At 45.6% G+C, this 20,731-nt stretch overlaps 1 protein-coding gene across 2 annotated transcripts in view; it reads left to right on the top strand.

Annotated features, from left to right (window-relative positions):
- The window catches only part of LOC147115216 (uncharacterized), a 122,418-nt gene that overhangs the window by 37,046 nt on the left and 64,641 nt on the right, over window positions 1–20,731 (top strand). For both annotated transcript variants that reach the window (XM_085993589.1, XM_085993590.1), the window contains exons 3-4: window positions 9,883–10,058; window positions 12,057–12,143. In XM_085993589.1, coding sequence (XP_085849715.1) covers window positions 9,883–10,058; window positions 12,057–12,143 — 263 coding nt within the window. The remainder of the gene's footprint in view (window positions 1–9,882; window positions 10,059–12,056; window positions 12,144–20,731) is intronic.

The raw sequence follows: 20,731 nt of genomic DNA on the forward strand, positions 1-20,731 counted from the left end.
CAAACCAGTGTTTTGTAGCATAACCTCCTGGCTTTGTATTCTATGCCTCTATTTATAAAGCCCAGGATCCCATATGCTTTATTAACTACTTTGTTAACCTGTCCTGCCACCTTCAGAGATTTGTGCACAAACACCCCCAGGTCTCTCTATCCTTGCACCCCTTTAAAATTGTACCATTTAGCTTGTATTGTCTCTCCTCATTCTTCCTACCAAAATGTATTACCTCACACTTTTCTGCGTTGAATTTCAGCTGTCTTGTGTCCACCCATTTCACCAGCCTGTGTATGTCCTCTTGAAGTCTGTTACTATCTTCCTCACTGTTTACTACACTTCCAAGTTTTGTGTCTTCTGTAAATTTCGAACATGTGCACTTGAAAAAACTTGAAAAGGAAAAATTTGCTGCTCTATGGTGAAAGAGCAGAGGAGTGGGACTAATTGGACAGCTCTTTCTTCTTTGCTGTATCATTCTATGATTCTTTGATTGTCTGTCTGAGACTCTGGCTGGAATGTTTACCTTGGAGTCGGGTTGGGTGTGTGCGGGCCGCGTAGCAGCGCATTGTTCAGAGCGACTTTAACTTAATGGCCCCAATTGAAAGAGTCATGCGCGTTTCCCAGCCCTACTAAATGGTGCGAGTCTGATGGTGTCATCGATGACTTGTTTCCAATGCCGATATTTAAAGTAGCCTTGTACTCAATTCATTTGAAGGTTGCTAGAGGAGGGTGGAACCTGACAAACAAAGGCCTGAGTAAGTTATAAAGTAGCAAGGTTGGATAGCCAAAGACAGAGGGCTGCACCACACTTTTCAGACTCATCCCTGCATACTCCAGTCAGAGCATGCAGGGAGATCCTCCTCCCTGCTGATAGGCGAAGGAGATCTCCACAAGTGACCAAAAGAGCCTGGCTGGATATAGCTGAGGAGGTCAGCAGCAGGGATGTGGTGAGGAGGACCTGGACCCAGTGCAGGAAACAATTCAATGATCCAAGGAGCCAGCTGGTAAGTCTGTTTGGAGGTGCGAAGAGCTGAGGGAGGGTGGACTGTTGCAGAACGAAAGAGTCATGACAGCTGCCAAGGAATCTGGCGCACACATGCATAATCATCTTTTTATGTTTGCAGACGATCTGCACATTGAGGGAGTGGAAGCCCTTGTGGTTCACAAACACTCCTGGGTGATGATGGGGTGCCTTCATGGCAACATGTTTGCCGTCGATGATGCCCTGCACCTGTGGGAAGTCAGCCGGAGCCGCAAAGCCGAGCGCCCGCTCATTAACACTGGCCTCGTCAGTGGCAAAGCCTGAGGCGAAGAAGTTGAGGGCGGTGGTGACTTTGATAGCCACTGGTAAGGAGTGTCCACCAGGACCTCTGGGCAGCAGGTCTTGTTCCAGCAAGCTACAAACGTCAGCGACGACCTGGTGCCATAGCCTGAGCGTCCTAAAGCACTCTGCTCAGTCATGTTGAGGAAGCTCATCCTCTGTCTGTATACCCTGTTTTGGGGGTATCGCCTCTGGCATGCTGCAGCTCTGTGGTGCCCCCCTCTCTCCTGAGGATCATCAGGTCGTTGAGAAGAAGGCTGCTGTTGTGGTTGCTGCTGGTGTGGCTGGTGTTGTTGGTGGTGGGGCTCATCTTGGTCCGATTCTGAGGACCAAGGTGAGACAGTATAAGCGGCACCCATGCTGTTGTAGTAGATGGCAGGTAAAGTGGAGCTCAGAGGGTCAATCCCTCAATGTTATGATAATGAGTAGCAATGTGGTGAGAGTGGCTTCCGAGGTTTCAAAAATGACCTGCAAGCTGCAGACACCCAAATCTGTGGACAAAATGGAGTAAGCAAGAGCCTTTCCATGAGGCAGGTAATGAGGTGTAATTTTGGTGTATTTATGTGCTTTACCCAGTTGTCAGTGAATGAACTCGCCAATGGCCACTGAGCTTCTGCCTCCCCTTCACAGGCAAGGTACCTGACCTCTGGGAATCCCGTGCTCCTACAGTTAAAGTCAAAAGCTGGCGTTAAAATCCCTCTTAAGGGTCTCTCAACAAGCACTTAATGATTTCAATGAGGTCGCCCGCCTCTGCCAATCGGGTCCGTGTCGCGCCTGCAGAGCCGCCCGAGTTTAATGCGCGAGGCGGTGGGATGACGGCGGGTTCCCGATGCACTCGCTATTTCCAGGATTTTTACTGCCGACCCGACCCCAAACCCGCCGCTCTGCAACGGGAAAATTATGGCCTGTATCTCTGCTAATCCAGTCTGTCTTTCTGTTTTCTTCTGACTACCTATTCCTATAACTCTTAATGGGGTAAAGTCATGTCTTTTTATAGTTGAACATCACAGCTATCCAAAGAAAAGGGGGGTAGAGTTTCTGGGCAATTCGCCCAAAATCATTCAAACCAGCGCAGGAAGTCGGTCTGACCCACAAAACTGGCCATGCCCCTAGATCCAATTAATAAGCATGTTGAGTTTCCGCCAATTGTGCCAGTTTGCGGCCCTTCGAGGAGGCCCTCAAAATTAAGCTTTTTTCTTAGGCGCAAAGGCACTAATAGGCATCTTTTAAAAGTTTTTAAATATTAAAAAATATTTAATTTACTATGAAACTGACTAGTGTACACCAATGAAATATATCTAACTCCTTCTTGAATATATTTAATGATATTTAATGAATTGTCACCAAAATACCGGAACAGCTGAACTATGAGGCCGTTTGTTCTTAAACATGTGGGGGGGGGGGGGGAAATCTGTCGGTCTTTCCTGTCTTTGAGTCTTTGATGTTGAGCTCTCAAATATTTCACAAGGTGTATAAATGCATAACTGGTTCATAGAAAACTCATTTGGTCCTTTATTTTGATGGAGGGGTCGATCCGTTAATATCCTCATTAGAATAGCAGACAGAAGGATTTCCTACATGGGCATTGAGCGTTTGTGCACTGTGCTAATATTGCAGTGTAATTTGAAAGCACCAAAGTTAACACCATTCACCCTATATATATATATAAAATAACCTATATACCTAATTTTCTTTTTTACTAACCCCAAGTCTTATACATGGCTTCCCTTCTCTAATCAACACAGGAAATAGCAAAATAACTAGGGCAAAGCATAGAAACATAGAAGATAGGAGCAGGAGTAGGTCATTTGGCCCTTCGAGCCTGCTCCACCATTTAATGAGATCATGGCTGATCATCCAAATTCAGTACCCGGTAAAACACCAAACTTGAGTGTTCTTCACACTTCCCTACCGCCCCCCCCCCCCCAAGTACACAGTGTAGGGCATTGGTCCTCTGGAGTACACACTTCGGGTGGAATTTTTACCCCAATAAACGGGTGGGTTGGGGTAAGGTGGGAGGTTAAAGAGTTAAAAATCTGAATCCCGACCCCAAACTGCCCCTAACCCGCCCACTTCTGTTTTTAATGGAGGTGGGATGGGGGGTGGCTGGCTAACCTACTCCCAGGAGGTGGGTTGGCACTTTTAATATTATAATGAGGCTCCATGCCTCATGTGATCCACCATTTTAAATTTAACTCTGGCAGGTCGGGTTTCCCACGATTCCACAACCCCCTCCTGTAATGATCAGTAACCTGTCATTCTGGAATGGTACACTAGGTGGTGCTGTATGTATATAAGAGTGGGCTACCCAGGATGCACTAGGCTACTCACAAGGCAGCAGTCAAGATGGAGGCCTCTACAGATACTGTACCTAGTCCACATGTGCTCAATAAAGTGTCTAGCAAAAGCTAGCTGTTCTTAATAAAAACGACTAGTTATTAATGAACATAACATGGTACCAGGATTGGTAAGATCTGCTGAATATTGTGCAACGTGACATGGAGAATTTGAAGCCACCAGAGCGTTTGAAACTCACAGGAAATGTCGAATACAATTGGCAGACTTTTAAACAACAATTCGAACTCTACATTGCTGCCATCGGGTACGGTACGAAGCCAGATGCAAGGAAAATAGCGTTGCTGCTCACGGTTGCAGGCCCACAGGCGATAGAGGTATTTAATACATTTGTATTTAATCCAGAGGAGAACAGAGAAAAATTAGACGATGTGCTAAAGAAGTTTGATACACATTGTTCTCCCAAAAAGAATGAAACCTATGAGAGGTACATCTTCCGTTCTCGGACACAGCAGCAAAATGAGACTTTTGATAGCTTTTTGACTGATCTGAAACTGAAAGCACAGACATGTAATTTCTCTGAGCTGAAAGCATCCATGATTTGTGACCAGATTGTGTGTGGTATTCATGATAAAAAAGTCAGGGAACGTCTGTTGAGAGAAACCGAACTAACATTGGAAATTGCTGTGAAAATATGCCAAGCTAGCGAGCTAGCTCAAAAGCATGCCAAGACTTTCAGTGAAATCAATGATGATGCGATTGCAGTAAGTGCTGCTGTCAGTGCTGTGTCCTACAAGGGGAAGAAACATGGGCAGAACAGAAGTGAAAAGCAATCGGAGGAAGGAATTTTTAATTGTAAACGCTGTGGTTACAAACACCAGTTAAAACAATGTCCAGCGTTTGGAAAAATGTGCACAAAATGTCATGGAAAGAATCACTTTGCCAAACAATGCTTTTCAAAAGTAAAAACTAAGAAAGGGCAACGAGTTAATGTAATTGAGGACACTGATTTAAGTGAGACATGTTTTGTAGGAATGGTGTCATGTGACAATATTAAAAAGGATACAGAAAATGTGCAGCCTTCAGGAATTAACAATGCTGAACATAAAGTTAATGCAGTAAAAGAGGACAAATGGATGATCCCACTGCAGGTAAATGGAGCATTAGTTACATTGAAACTAGACACTGGGGCAAAAGCAAACTTAATCAGTATGAGTGACATTAACAATATGAAAGAAAAGCCCAAAATACAGAAAAAGTCAGTACTACTGAAGGACTATAATGGACAGAAAATAGATAGCTTAGGTGTATGCAGACTTAAAGTGACAGTCAAAGACAAAGTGCATCATCTCATGTTTTCTGTTGTGGCTGAAGGACTTGATTCACTACTGGGTGACAAAGCTTGTGAGGACTTAGAACTGGTCAAGAGAGTCTACCGTATAAACTGTGCCATAAGCAGACCAGATGACTCGGTGGATTCTGTAGTGAATAATTTCCAGGATGTGTTCAAAGGATTTGGTGTTCTACCATTCACTTACAAGATCCAGCTAAAGGAGGATGTTCAGCCAGTGGTACATGCTCCACAAAGAGTTCCAGCACCCCTGCGTGACCGGCTCAAGAATGAACTGGACAGAATGACCACACTAGGAGTCATCAGGAAAGTCGAAGAGCCAACAGACTGGGTTAACTCCATGGTATGTGTAAAGAAAAAGAACAATGATCTAAGAATATGCATGGATCCAAAGGACTTAAATGCAAACATAAAACGTGAACACTACCAGATTCCCAAGCGAGAAGAAATCACCAGTGAAAAGTCCAAAGATGTGCGGGTTAGGTTGATTGGCTATGATAAATTGACCCTTAATGTTAGGGGGATTAAATACGTGGGGTTACGGGGATAGGGTGGGGTTGGTGTAGGGGTTACAGGGATCGGGTGGGATATGTGTCGGTGCAGGCTCGATGGGCCGAAATGGCCTCTATCTGCATTGTGGGGTTTCTGTGATTCTGTGAAATGTCAGGTGCCAGATACTTTACAAAGCTAGATACCTCACAAGGATTTTGGCAACTAAAACTGGATGAAGAGAGCACCAAGTACTGTACCTTCAACACACCATTTGGCAGGTATTGTTTCCTCAGAATGCCTTTCGGGATAATATCTGCATCTGAAATCTTTCATAGCGCGATGGAACACATAATTGAAGGTCTGGAAGGAGTTCGGGTCTATGTTGATGACATCATCATCTGGGGCTCCACACTGAAAGAACACAATGAGAGACTGACTAAAGTGCTACAGAGCATACGCCGGAATGGACTGAAGCTCAACAAAGCCAAGTGTCAGTTTGGCGTCCAGGAAGTCACTTTCCTAGGAGATAATCTATCTGGTAAAGGAATAGAGCCAGATATGGAAAAAGTAAACGCCATACTCAAAATGCCCCGACCCACTGACAAAAAAGGAGTGCTACGCATCATGGGGATGATAAACTTCATTGGAAAGTTCATTCCTAACTTGTCAGCCAAGATAGCCTGTCTGCGAGACCTGTTACATAAAACAAATGAGTTCGCATGGACAGAAAGACATGAACAAGAGTGGATGAACCTCAAAACAGTGCTGACAACCACACCTGTACTCACTTTCTTTGACCCGACAAAGAGAATCAAAGTGTCAACGGATGCATCAAAGCATGGCCTAGGCGCAGTCTTGCTACAAGCAGAGGGTGAAGATTGGAAGCCTGTTGCCTATGCCTCCAGGTCTATGACTGATACTGAGTGTCGATACGCCCAGATTGAAAAGGAATGTCTAGGCTTGGTAGTTGGACTAGAAAAGTTTCATGGCTACATATATGGACTTCCCACCTTCACAGTTGAGACAGACCACAGCCCACTGGTTGCCATCATAAAAAAGAACCTGAATGAGATGTCTCCAAGGATTCAACGACTCATGATGAAGCTGCAAAGATATGACTTTGAACTGATCTACACACCAGGCAAATACATAGTGTTAGCAGATGCACTATCCCGAGCACCCACAATGAGTCATGTGAGCTCTACTGAAGAAGATGTGGATGTTCATGTGAGTATGGTCACTGCTGCGCTGCCCGTGTCAGACACAAAATCAAAGCAAATAGCAGAAGAAACAGTAAAAGATACAGTATTACAAACAGTAATAGAGAACATTCATCATGGTTGGCCAAAAGGTTCCTGTCAAAAATATTTTCACATAAGGTCAGAATTGAGTGTCGCAAGTGGACTATTACTAAAACAGAACAGAATAGTCATTCCACAGGCTCTACGTCAAGACATGCTCAAAAGGATTCATGAGGGACACCTCGAAATTGAAAAATGCAAAAGGAGAGCAAAAGACACTGTTTATTGGCCTGGCATAAATAAGGACATTGAGAACATGATAGGCAAATGTGAGACATGTCAAACACCAAAACAAACAAGCAAAGGAACCAATGATAGTAGCTGACATACCAACAGCACCATGGCAAAAGGTTGGTATGGACCTTTTTCATTTAAATGGTAAAGACTATCTAATAGTGATTGACTACTATTCTAACTATCCTGAGATGACGCTGCTCTCAAGCACCACAGCAAGCAGTGTCATAATGCATGTGAAATCCATCTTCGCCAGACATGGAATTCCCAGGATTGCCGTTAGCGACAATGGTCCGTGCTTCAACTGTAAGGAGTGGCAACAGTTTGCAGCACATTATGACTTTCAACACATCACATCCAGTCCTTTGTATGCTCAGTCGAATGGTAAGGCAGAGAAAGGTGTTCAAGTTCTCAAGCAGCTACTGAAGAAAGCGACAGAAAGCAAGTCTGATCCTTATCTCGCCCTGCTGAGCTACCGAACCTCATTTTAGACTCTGATTCTTTACCTGCTGAACTCCTAATGGGTCGCAAGTTGCGTACCATGCTACCCTGCTGTGCAAAAGAAAAGCAGAGTAAGGAGCTGAGACAGAGACTTCAACTGTTAAAGTTGAAACAGAAATCATACTATGACAAGTCATGCAAAACTCTGAAACCATTGACAAGGGATGATGTTGTCAGGATTGAGGATCCAGATGCATGGAACAGGAAAGCTACAGTTCTTGAGAAAGTAGGACCAAGATCATACACTGTTAGAACTGAGGAAGGACAGATTCTCAGGAGGAACCGCCGTTCCCTCCTAAAAACACAAGAGACTATCGAAGAGCAAATCGATGACAATGCCGCAACTGAATCTTGTCACTCACCACCAGAACAATCTAACACAAATACACATACAGGCTCTCATGAAAACACATCAGACTTACCTGTGCTGAGAAGATCCACACGTGAAGTAAAAAAGCCTGATAGACTTAATCTTTGAGTACAAAGAAAACTACATTGAAAATGTATTGACTGTTGAAGATGTTTATGTTGTTATTGATTGATATGGATTGATACTGATTTTGTTTAACCTCAAAGAAAGGGGGATGTAATGATCAGGAACCTGTCATTCTGGAATGGTACACTAGGTGGTGCTGTATGTATATAAGAGTGGGCTACCCAGGATGCACTAGGCTACCCAGAAGGTAGCAGTCAAGATGGAGGCCTCTACAGATACTGTACCTAGTCCACATGTGCTCAATAAAGTGTCTAGCAAAAGCTAGCTGTTCTTAATAAAAACGACTAGTTATTAATGAACATAACACCTCCCACCTGACCCTTCCGATCTCCCCCGAGGCATCTGACCCACTGCCCCCGATCTGCCTCCCCGACGCCTCCAACCATCCGCCCTCGATCCCCTTCCGACCTCCCCACTCTGGCCCCCAATCCCTCCTTCCCTTCTCTCTGTGGCCTGGTGCCGCAGGCCTGCCCGCCCGCCAGCCAGCCAGCCTCTCCATCTGGCTGGCTGCGGGCAGAAATCAGGGTTTTAAAATGCTAATCAGGCTATGATGTTACATTCGGCAGGGCCTGCAGGAAACCTGTTCTCCTGGGTTTTCCGACCGCTTTCCAAACCCCTCCCCCACTCCCTATCAACCTCAAAATTTACATTCCAGCCTCAATATTCTTCACTTTCTGTCCTCTGCTCCTCAGCTCCATGAGAATTGCTGCCCCCTCCCCCTTGGAAGAAAGGTGAGGAAGCATATAGTTGATTTTTGCTTTTTAATTCCAGTCTTACGGTTTACATGGTTATGGAATTTGAATTTCTGCGCAGGCCATGCAAACTCTCATGAGTAAAACTGCAAGCATTATATCTGCAGGTTCAATTCACTTATTAATGTCCTGGATGATGAAACTGATACTGGTTGCCTGTTTATCCCTCTCTACTTGTGCTGTGCAGCTCTTTGTAAACTTTAAGGGGGAAAAATTCGGTGTCGCCCCTTTTGGGGCGCTAACCAATTAGCACCCCTTCACCTGAAATTCAGTTGTAGTGCCCCAAACTACTGGAAGCGTGCAACAGCACCACGCACGTCGGCACGTAGCGCCGCGTCAGTTCAGGCCTCCCTCCCCTGATTAAAGGGGAGGGGCCTAGTGCTGCGCGCAATAGGGAGCAGGGTGCTGTGAAAACAGTCGGGCACTCGAGGAGTGCTGGGCTGAGCGATCGCGGCCAGCACCCCGAAGAAAAAAGGGGAAGGGGGCAGTTGCTGGCAGTCGGCCCCAAAAAAATGGCCGTCTGACACCTGTCCTTTAAGTAGCGCCGCCGCGGCTGCAGAAACGCCACCCTGAATCTGTCAGACATATCATCCGGTGATAGGTCAGGGGGCGCAACCCAAGTTTGCGGCCAGGCCACGAGCGGGGCGCTGCGCACGCCGATGATGTTATCGCCGGCAGTGCAACGCTGCGGGGCGCTGTGGGCTACTGCCGCTGTTAACCTCCTGCTGAATTTCGCCGAAGGCGTTAGCAGTGCCGCACCCGGGCGCTAGGGGATTTGCGCCCACGGGGCGCTAACGAGAGGCGCAAACCAACCCAATTTTTCCCCCTAAGGGTTAATTGATACCTGGCTACCCATCCCTGTAGGGGATTCAGATAAGAGACAATGGCAAAGACCGTGGAGTTTCTTATGCTAGTTCAAGTATAAAGTAGATAACTTTCAATACCTTTAATGGCTGTTACAATAGGCTTCACCATAGGGAAGTCCAGTTCCTGAAAAGGGAATAAATGAAAATAAAATCGGAACTGATCATTTAATCATGTTATATGGGATGAATGTAAGTAATCTTGTAGTGCTTATTGCTGTCTAAGGTTTTGTAAGTATTCCATTGTACAGTATCGACAGTTTACTTTAATTTTTTTTCCGAAAGCTCCTGGAGTTGAACCTGTCACCTTTTCAGGTTTAGAATGGGCAAACTTTGCTGGTGATGAATTTGATCTTGATCTTGAAAAGTTTACTGAAGTAGAGGATTCAGTATATTTACTAAATGAAGCCCTGGTCAAACATTTCATTTCTGCTTCAAGATCGAAACGTCCAAATGCAACGGTAAGATAAAAATCTGATATTGGTGTTATAGTGAATGCTTGATCATAGACAACAAGTTAAGGTATTGAAAAGACATAATTTAGCATGTAATATATAATCTGAAAGAACAAGTGTTTTCCATTGAATTGTCACAAAATTGTACATATTATAAAAACAGATAGATATCTGTACACTGTCTGGTGTCTCTTAAGTGTGCCTTTGTTCCTTTGACTCATTCTTTATAATTACTGGATTCTGACAGACATATTGTGTAATTCACAATACACCATTCCCATTTGTGACATTAGTACGATAGCAAAATACTGCAGAAAGTAATGCAGAAACCTCTTAATGTCTCATCACTTCTTTTGTTCTCTCCCAGTCCTGCCTTTCGATCTATTTCATTTCCTTTCCAGTTTTGAAAAAGGGTTAGACCCGAAACGTCGACTCTATTTTCTCTCCACGGATGTTGCCTGGCCTGCTGAGTTTTTCTAGCATTTTCTGTTGTTATTTCCCATTCGTGACATCTCTGGAATGGAATTTTATGATGTCATACCAGAGGAAAGTCTAGAGTGCTCTTAGGCTCCCTCTACTAGCAGTTGTAAAGTAAGCACAACTAAAATATATTGATAAATAATTGTGTAAAAATCTCCCTTTGCCACATAAGGGACAATTGTGCAGTGGTGCAGTTGGGGCCTGCAAAATTAAGTGGGTATGTCTCTGTGCACTCTGCGCTGAGCTGTCTGTTCAGCAGAAGAACATTTTTTTGAGGTAGGCACCCCTAGCAGCTTTCATCTTGCGACAGTTCACAGGGCCACAACAATTTGAACAGGATGAATGGATAAATGGGTGCTGGCGGGGCCAGGGATACTTCTTACTGCCGTAGCTATTGACACCAGTCTGGAACACCCACACGGGTTTTGAAAGAAAACACAATGAGGCTCACAGAACCATAGGAGTTTACAGCACAGAAGGAGGCCATTCAGCCCATCGTATCTGTACTGGATCTTTGCTAGAACAATCCAAAACTAATCCCACTACCTTGCTGTCGTCCCATAGTGAACTCTGTATCATCTCCTGCTTCAAATATGTTTCCAATTTTCCCTTAAAAGGTGCAATGATGTCTGCCTCAACCACTGGCTGTTGCAAAACATTCCATGCTCCAGAAACATTCTGCATAAAGAAATTTCTCCTCACTCTTAGTTACAATTTTAAACTGATGACCCTTTGTCAATGATTTCTCAATCAGGGTAAATAGTCTTTCCCTATACACTCTATTAAAGCCCTTCAGAATTTTAAAATGATCTATTAAATCTGCACAGTGAATGGTTTAACAACCAATCAACTGGTTTCCCACTGGCAGAGAGCAGACAAAGAGTTCTGTGAGGTATTGTGGCAAAAGGTCATAAAAGAGGAAGGCTAAGCTGGGAAGGAGAAATAACAAGGAATAGGAAATCGATGAGGGGAGAGGAGGTAACCGTAAAAGGAAGAGGGAAATGGTGAGAGCAACAATGAGGGGAGGGGGTGAAGCAAAGGGAAATAATGAGAGAAGACACGGGACAACCAGGCAGGAAGAGCAAGAAGAATAGAGGAAAAGGGTGGAAAAGGGTGATGTCCATGCACATCTCCTTCTAGCAGGTGTTGCTGGATAGTGATCAGGAGTGGGAACTCCAGCCCACATTTCATTCACTAATACAGAGGTGCTAAGACCAATTGTAGTTCTCTTATTGTCCTGACTGAGATCAGTGAAACAAACACAGAGTGAGCTTGGCTCCTGGGACCTTGGCCTGTATGGCTCAGCTACACACTGGATGAAGTTGCTGACCCATTAGGCTATCAAGTTAGCGCCATAATGGTCAGGCAATCTCCCCCACCCAATTTTCTTTAAGAATCTCATTATGGCATATAACTCAATTACTTCACTCGTAATAAACAGCAGTCAAGTACTTTAAAAAATGTCTAGTTCCCTTTGTAAAAATTGTACTGAAATTTGAAGGAAAAAAATGATTTTTTTTCTAGGTAAATCTGGAAGTGGTACAGAAGTTGTTACTAAAAGGAGCTAAAGTTAACACTACAGACAAGTATGGACAAACATTGCTTCATGAGGTATATATAGATATTCATTTTTTTAAAGAAAGTATAGTAATGAGTTTTTGATAATACAGGTAGACTATCCTTTATCCGAAAACCTCGGGACCAGCCGTGTTTCGGTTTTAGGAAAATTTCGGATTTCGGAAGGTGCGCGAAAACACTTCGGTTTTCAGAGGTAATTCGGTTTTCGGGAGTGCGGATAAAGGATACACTATCCCTTATCCGAAAATAACGACTATAAATACTGTAGTTACAGGGATAAATACTGTAGTACAGTTTATTTGTAAGGAAAACATTCAGTAAAACTTCAAACATGTACAGGTACAAACTAAGCTAAATACCTGTACATAAACATGCAATAAAGGTACATTACATCTGGCTTGAGGATCTTGGAGAAGATGGTACATCAGTGTTGTCATCGTCGTCATCAGGTTGGAGTTGGACATCTGAAGATGGGCCAGGAACAGGATTCTCAAGTGATGAAGCAGCATTACATCTGGCTTGAGGATTGGAGAAGAGGGTACATCAGTGTTGGCATCATTGTCATCAGGTTGGAGTTGGACATCTGAAGATGGGCCAGGAACAGGATTCTCAAGTGATGAAGCAGCATTACATCTGGCTTGAGGATCTTGGAGAAGAGGGTACATCAGTGTTGGCATCATTGTCATCAGGTTGGAGTTGGACATCTGAAGATGGGCCAGGAACAGGATTCTCAAGTGATGAAGCAGCATTACATCTGGCTTGAGGATCTTGGAGAAGAGGGTACATCAGTGTTGGCATCATTGTCATCAGGTTGGAGTTGGACATCTGAAGATGGGCCAGGAACAGGATTCTCAAGTGATGAAGCATGACTACGACAGACGGCCTTTTTAAAGACTTCTTCCAGTGTCATCTGTCTCATTAACATTGGTTTCTGTCTAAGCAGTCTCTCTTTAATTGAGTAAACTTGCATAATCTCTTGCTCACTGATAAATGCACGTTTTTCAAGGCCAGCAATTAACTGATCACACATTGTCACCATATCGTCTATGGGGATTTTTTCACCTGTGTTCACAATGTCATCATCATCATCACTACTGTCCTCATGCTTGTCTTTATTTAACACCATTTCAGCAATTTCCCCATCACTCAATGAATTCACAACAGGTGCATCATTGTCAATGTTCAGCACTTCTTCGATGTCAGCTTCCTCTAACGTATTTACACTTTCGGATGATAAACCTTTGGCGTAAGTGAGGAGGTTTGATATCATCATCTTCTCCTGACTGACAGGAAATCCTTCAAACTCGTCATCTGCAGGTCCATCTTCATGAAACATCGTTGAAGGCCAAAGTCTGTGCCAAGCATTTGTTAGTGTTGGTTTGTCAACATCGTTCCAAGCATTAGCAACTGCATAAATGGCATCCTTAACATTGAATTCTTTCAGGAAGCTTTGGATTCCTTCGCCTCTGTTGATTGCATCAAGCATAGAGTTCAAAAAAACGTCTTTATACTTGCTCTTCATGGAGCGTAAAATTCCTTGGTCACAAGGCTGTATTAAAGATGTCACATTAGGGGGAAAGTTAATGCCGAAAACATAACTTTTCACAAGAAGTTCAGGAGGGGGATGTGCGGAGCAGTTGTCCAGGAACAATAAAATTTTGCAGTTTTCTTCCAGTCCAACTTGCCTGCAATGAGCTCGTGTCGCTGGTACGAAGTGGTTATTGAACCAGTGAGAAAATATTCCTCTGGTTACCCATGCTTTCCTGCTCGCATAATAATGCACAGGTAAATTGCATACACCTTTCAAACATCTCGGATGTTGGCTTTTTCCAATCACTACCAACTTTAACTTGTGTGTGCCTGCAGCATTGGCACACCCAAGAACAGTCAACCTGTCCTTAGCATCCTTAAAACCTGCTGGTGCACTCTCATCAGCCGTTGCTAATGTTTTTCTAGGAACGTAGCGCCAGAACAGAGCTGTTTCATCAGCATTGTAAATTTGTTCAGGACCGAGGTTCTCATCCGATATTATTTTTGCAAACTCATCTATGTAATTTTCAGCTGCTTCATGATCAGCAGAAGCTTTTTCACCACAGATTTTCAGATATCTTATACCATGACGCTTCTTAAATTTATGCAGCCAACCTTCTGAATATTCACACTCAACTTCAATGTTCAGTTCTTCATGGTATATTCTAGCTTGCTTCATGACCATCAAACCAGTCAGTGGCACACGTTCACCTCTGCGTTGTCGAATCCACTCAATCAGCACACGGTCAAGATCTTCATTTTTTGCCCTATGCAATGTTTTCCTAATTTTCATTAGTTTATGGTCATCACTGTCAGTGTAAAATTTCAACAACTTGTCTTTCTGTTTCTTTAAGTCATATACGGTGGTACTTCCCACACCATATTCTTCAGTAAGATGTCGCACAGACACACCACGATCAAGCTTCTGCAATAACTCCACTTTCTGCGATATCGATAATGAGCGATGCTTCCTTCTCTGCTTCTCACTGTTACCCATTGGGGTATCTGCAGCTCTTTTTAGCATTTTCACAAATTGTTAAAAGCCAGCAAATATCTAAGAGAGCAGCAAATATCTAAGAGAGCAGCAAATATCTAAGAGAGCAGCAAATAGCAGCAAATATCTAAGAGAGCAGCAAATATCACACAGAGCAGCATAACACCTGCGTGGGTCAAGCATCGGCAGCGTCGGGTCATGCTTTGCGCCACTTTCGGCTTTCAGAGGTTTTCTGGTTTCGGATGTGCGGATAAAGGATGGTACACTATCTCTTATCCGAAATTGGGTGGGGTTCGGCGGGGGTGGGGTACGGCGGGGGGGTCGGGGGTCGGGGGGGTCGGGGGTCGGTGGGGGTCGGGTTCGGCCGGGGGGGTCGGGGGTGGGGGTCGGCGGGGGTCGTGGTCGTGCGCATTTCGGTTTTCAGAAGTCATGCTTTGCTCCACTTTTGGCTTTCAGAGGTTTTCTGGTTTCGGATGTGCAGATAAAGGCTGGTACACTTACGCTGAGCGATTTCGGTTTTCAGAAGTGCGGAAAAATGCTACACTATCCCTTATCCGGCTAGGCCTGTAAGTCGTGCGCCACTCTGGTCATGTCGTGCGCACGACTTACGCTGACCGAAAAAACCTTCGGTTTTTAGAGGGTTTCGGTTTTCGGAAGTCTGGATAAAGGGTAGTCTACCTGTAGAAGGATATTGGACTTCAAATTTTATTGGGGTGTGTTTACACTATATGGGGTAAATTTTCTGAGCTCCAATACCACAGCTGGGCCTCTCATGCAGCTGGTGTGGATTGGAAAATTGCAGGTGCACGGCCCTGTTTTACCTCTATTAATTTCAGTAGATGGGAAATGGGGGCAGTATGTCAGTGATTTTTGATCCCACTGAATGTGAAATCCGGCTGGTGGCGCAGCATCCCTATAACTGTTGCACTGGTGCAAAGTAGTTTTGCTTTGCACTGATATTAACATTTTCTAGTGCAAATACAGAGTTAGGGCTAGACCTGATTCCAGGCCAGGAGTCTGGATTTAGAGAAACTACTTTGCATCAACACCACCATTGTATTGTAAATGCATCCTTGTAGATGTGTGTGTATTTATTTAAATCTTTTTTAATTGGTGCAGGCTATTGCAACTAATTGTTGTAGTATATGCATAGCTGAGACTGATTGCAGTCATAATATCTTAGATGAACCATGAAGAGTTAGAAAAATATTAACATTTTGTTTAGCTTAATTTTGGTTAGCTTCATATCCAGGTTTTAGCATGATCCAACAGCTCTAACATTTGAAAGAAATGTTTTGTATCTTTTCTAAGTTAGTGTTTGACTAGAAAATTCAAGTTGATATTGCAGGAATTATGAACTTGAGGACTGCTAAAACATTGCACGTTGGGGAGACTCTCTGTTTCGCTGTTCTTGGTGCATGCCAGAAACACCCATCGCAAAATTGCGTGCCTCATGATTTTCCTTCCATTAAAATTGATGGACTGAAAATCATTGGCTGAAGATGTGAAATTTCCTGATATTAGGGGGTCGATTTTAACTGAGCCGTGGAGGCGGGCTTGGAGGCATGCGGGGGGTTAAAATCGCAAAAACTGGTGGGTGGGTGGGCCCGCCTGATTCCCGACTCCGAGCCATTTTTACTCAGGCGTGCCTGATGGTCCCGAATCCGTCCCGCATCCAACAGGCGGGACTGTTTTTTAAGGCCCTTAATCACCACTAAATGGCCTCTATAATCCCATTTTAACAGTCCCTTGCAATTTTAACCCTTTTCCCACGTAAAACACGCCTGGTGGGAATCACGACTGAAACCTGGAGGGAGCACTATTGGCTTGCTGACTATCAGCTGCAGGTCAACCATTAAAGAGGAGATTTAATCAGCCATCATTTGCAGGTGGCAGAACTTTGTTGTCTCAGGCCTGGGGCAACTTTTACCAGGCTTAACCACACCTGTGGAAGGTTGGAGCCTCACACACATCTCCAGTGTGAACTCCTGGGAAACCCCTCTCGCCACCTTCACTCAGCGCTTCCTCAACGGAGGCATATGCCAGAAGCATGGGAGCCATTTATTTCCTTCCCTCCTGGGCATTAGAGGAGGTCGAGCACCAGGCGCGGCAGCAGCAGAACCAGGAACAACAGCAGCACCAGCAACAGCAGCAGCAGCAGGAGTGCCAGGCTGCTGCTCACCCACCTGAAGCTGCACAGGCCAGAAGGGGCCAGCGCCTGGAAGCCCGTCGGCGCAGGAGATACCCCCCAAACATCTACAGACACAGGGCCAGCTACCTCAACATGACTGAGCAGCAGTGCCAAAGGCGGCTTCAACTTTCGCGAGAGGTAGTGACTGACATCTGTGCAATGCTACAGCAAGACCTGCTGCCCAGAGGACCAGGTGGACACTCCTTACCAGTGGCCATCAAAGTCACCACCGCACTCAACTTTTTTGCCTCAGGCTCCTTCCAGGGATCAGCAGCAGACATCAGTGGAATTTCCCAGGCGGCCGCACACACTTGCATCACGCAGGTAACCGATGCCCTCTTTGCCCTCGCGCACAATCACATCCATTTCACCAAGGATCGCGCAAGTGTGACGGCGTGAGCGGTTGGATTAGCTTATCTGGCAGACTTTCCAAGGGTGCAGGGCGTCTTTGACTGCACACATGTGGCCCTTAGGGCACCCCATCGCAATCCAGTTATTTTTGTCAACCGCAAGGGCTTCCACTCCCTTAACGTTCAGCTGGTGTGTGACCACAAGAAGGAGATTTTGCATGTTTGTGCCATGTACCCTGGCAGTTGCCATGACTCCTTCATACTGCGCCAGTCTAGTGTGCCTCCGCTATTCAGGCCACCAGACCAACTTCACAGATGGATACTTGGAGACAAGGGCTATCCCCTGAGGACTTGGCTAATGACGCAGTTGAGGAGGCCAGCCAACGAAGCTGAGGAGCGCTACAACTCCAGCCACATTTCCACCAGATCCATTATCGAGCAAACCATCGGTTTGCTGAAGATGCGCTTCAGATGCCTGGATAGATCAGGGTCTCCAGAATCGTCGTGGTTTGCTGTGCACTTCACAACATGGCACAGCGTCGTGGCTTGCAGATTCCTGAGGACCAAGGGGCTCCTCACATACCCTCCTCAGATGATGAGGAGGAGGAGGGTGAAAACGACCATCCTGCAGAGGACCAACAACCAGCGGCAGCATTACACCAGAACATTGCTGCCCGGGATGCAAGGAACGCACTCATCCTGGCCAGATTTGCTTAGCCTAGCCAATCAAGCACTTTTGCCTCGCAGCTTCTTACCTGAGCATCGACAATGGCCAAGCCCCTGCGGATTCCTAGCTATTTGTCCAGCATACTGACAATTGCAAGTAATCCTAAGCCCTCAATGTGAAAGTCCCATTCGCGAAATGACACACGCCCCAAACACAGCAGTAGCCATCAGACTTTTTATTGACAGAATTCATCTGATGGCTTTTTTTAACAATACATAAAATTTCACCCAAGTGACTACTCTTGTGACTACTTGTGCTTTATTTTCCTCTTACGCGTGCTCCTACGTAGTGGTTCCCCTGTGGCTTCAGCAGATGTGGAGGCCCCTTGCTCACTTTCCTGCTGCTCCTGTCTCGACACCTTTGGCGTGCGTCCTCTGGGGTGGCGAGCCTGTGAGGGCTCGTCAACAGTCTGCTGCTCCTGCGGCTGTGCAGGGGTTGAGACGTCTATCTCACTTGGGTGTGGACTCCGGTGGGGCTCTGACCGAGGGCTCTGCAGTGGCATGGAAGTGTGAGCGCTTGGAGAGGAACCCCCACTTCCTTGAGGTCTGCCACCAACCTCCCTCTCATGGGTCAGTTCCCCCTCCGCACCTGCAAGTGGCTGGAGAGCACCTTGCTGCACATCAGGGGGGCCATGGGGACCCGTATCTGCAATGGCAGTCCTACTCAGAAGGACTTCCATGAAGGTCTGGTTTCTATGTTCAATAGATGCCCATCGCTCCTCAAGAGATGTCATTCTATTCTGAACACTCACCATGTTTTCCATACCCTGGCGACTAACCTCCTCCATGGCCGTAGCCCTCCTCTCTACCGTAGCCAGCCTTTCCGTGTTGATGCGTTCATGCGCCAATGACTCCACAAAGGCTCTGCTCATGTTCGCTATGGACTCCTCCATTCGCTCCACACTCACAGCGACCCTAGAGACAAAACCTGCCAGAGACTCCTGCATCTGTGCATGGAGTTCCATCACCTCTGATCTTATGGATGGACCCAGAGGCAGAGGGTCGACATGCAGCTGAGCCGAGCTGGCAGAGTCCTGCGCCCTCCGACGAGGACTCTCCACTGCTGTCCCTGTCTCCACAATCTGCTGATGCTCACTTGTGAGCTGTGCTACACCAGGTGACAACACTACTCTATGTCCCGAAGGTCCCACCGAGGTGTGAGTGTCTGTGCCGGTGCTGGGTGCGCTTATTTCTGCTGACGCTGCACCCTCGGAGGTTGCAGATTCCTCTGAGGAGTGTGGAAGCTCAGGCTCTTCCTCCTGGACAGTGGGGATGGGGGCTCTCGATGGTCCTGTGGGGGAGTAAAGGAAAGAGTTAGAGATGTGAGGTCAAGATTACATGCACATTGCATATTGCAGATGATGATAAGTCCATCTGTTATAGCTTCAGAATCATTATCAGCGACTCATGCAATGTCAATGATAGAGATGGAAAACTATTCTGTCACCAGCTTGCTGTGATGCACCCGTCTGTCCGTCCCCAACTTGCGCATCTTTTTCAACCCCGACAATTTCCAGGACGGCTTCCTCCCAGGGGGTGAGCTGGGCTACTGATGGTGGGCTTCCTCCTGTCCTGGCTCTTTCCCTTTTATTGTGAGCTCTCTTTTCCTGCAATGAGGGAGACAAGTGGAGGTTGAGTGAGAATGAAGGAGTGTGTGTAGAGATTGCATAGCATAGATACTTAGAAGGAGACAAAGATGGAGTGAGGTTACAAGACCAAGGGCCCTCCCTGTGTGTTGTCAGTTATGTTCAAAGCATCAGAGTGAGAGGGAGTGTGAGGGCTGCATGGTGAAATAGTTATGTGATTGTGAGCATAGAGAGAGAGGGAATGGGTAAGGGTGCATGGATGTGAGTGTCAAGTGGGATGTGGAGGAAGAGATTGCTAAAGCTGAGTGCTGGTGAGGAAAGGCAATGGGGATCAGATTGAGGGTGATGGGAACTTCATACTTACTTTTCCAGTGCGTTGGAGGTCATGAAATCTTTTCCTGCACTGCATCCAGGTGCCCCGTGTGACCCCCAAGGAGTTGACCTCCCCAGCCACCTGTATCCACACAGCCTTGGTCTGACTGGGAGGCCTCTTCCTCCCTGAGGAAGGGAACAGGATCTCCCTGTGGGCCCTAGCCCCATCCACCAATGCCTGTAGTGCTGTCTCATCAAACTTAGGAGCTGCTCTTGGCCTCCCGCTAGCCATTGTTCCTGCAGGTTCCTGTGCCATCAAATGGAGAAAGCTTGGCAGTCTGCAGAAGAAGCAAGGCTTGCTGTGGACCTTAAATGCAGCAGCAATGATGACGTCATCGGAGGGGACTTTCAGTCATGAAAAACCCCTTTGCAAAGGCTTCCCACACGTTGGAAATCAATTGGCCAATTGAGTTAAAATTGCATCAATCTCCCACATCCATTTAGATTCGTGTGGGAAACATGAAATTCGGGGAACACGACAATAGCCCGCACTTGAGTTAAAATCGACCCCTAGGTGTCTGCCTGGTGAGCAGAAGCAGAATAGCTCCCATCTATCTATATCATGAAAATGCTATGGTTAGTGTGTGATTTCGCCACTCTTCCTTTAACAACTCAGCATTACACTTACTGTTTGCAATCTTCTTACAATCAAATTATCGCAGTGTAAGTTTGCTCATATTTAAATTCTTCCAGTTAAATTATTTGAGCTCAGTGAAAATGTTCTAGCTATTTTATGTGCAAATTTATTCATTGATTCAGATTTATTGTAATTCAGTTATATACAAATTACTTAGAAAAGGCACAACTATCAAATTGCTCCAACCACGATGAAAACATTTTCTTTACCATTTTTCCCCTCAGCCAGCAATCAA

This window comes from Somniosus microcephalus, chromosome 7, assembly GCF_052327205.1.
Source record: "Somniosus microcephalus isolate GS21.2 chromosome 7, FLI_Smic_1.0, whole genome shotgun sequence".
NCBI lineage: Eukaryota > Metazoa > Chordata > Chondrichthyes > Squaliformes > Somniosidae > Somniosus > Somniosus microcephalus.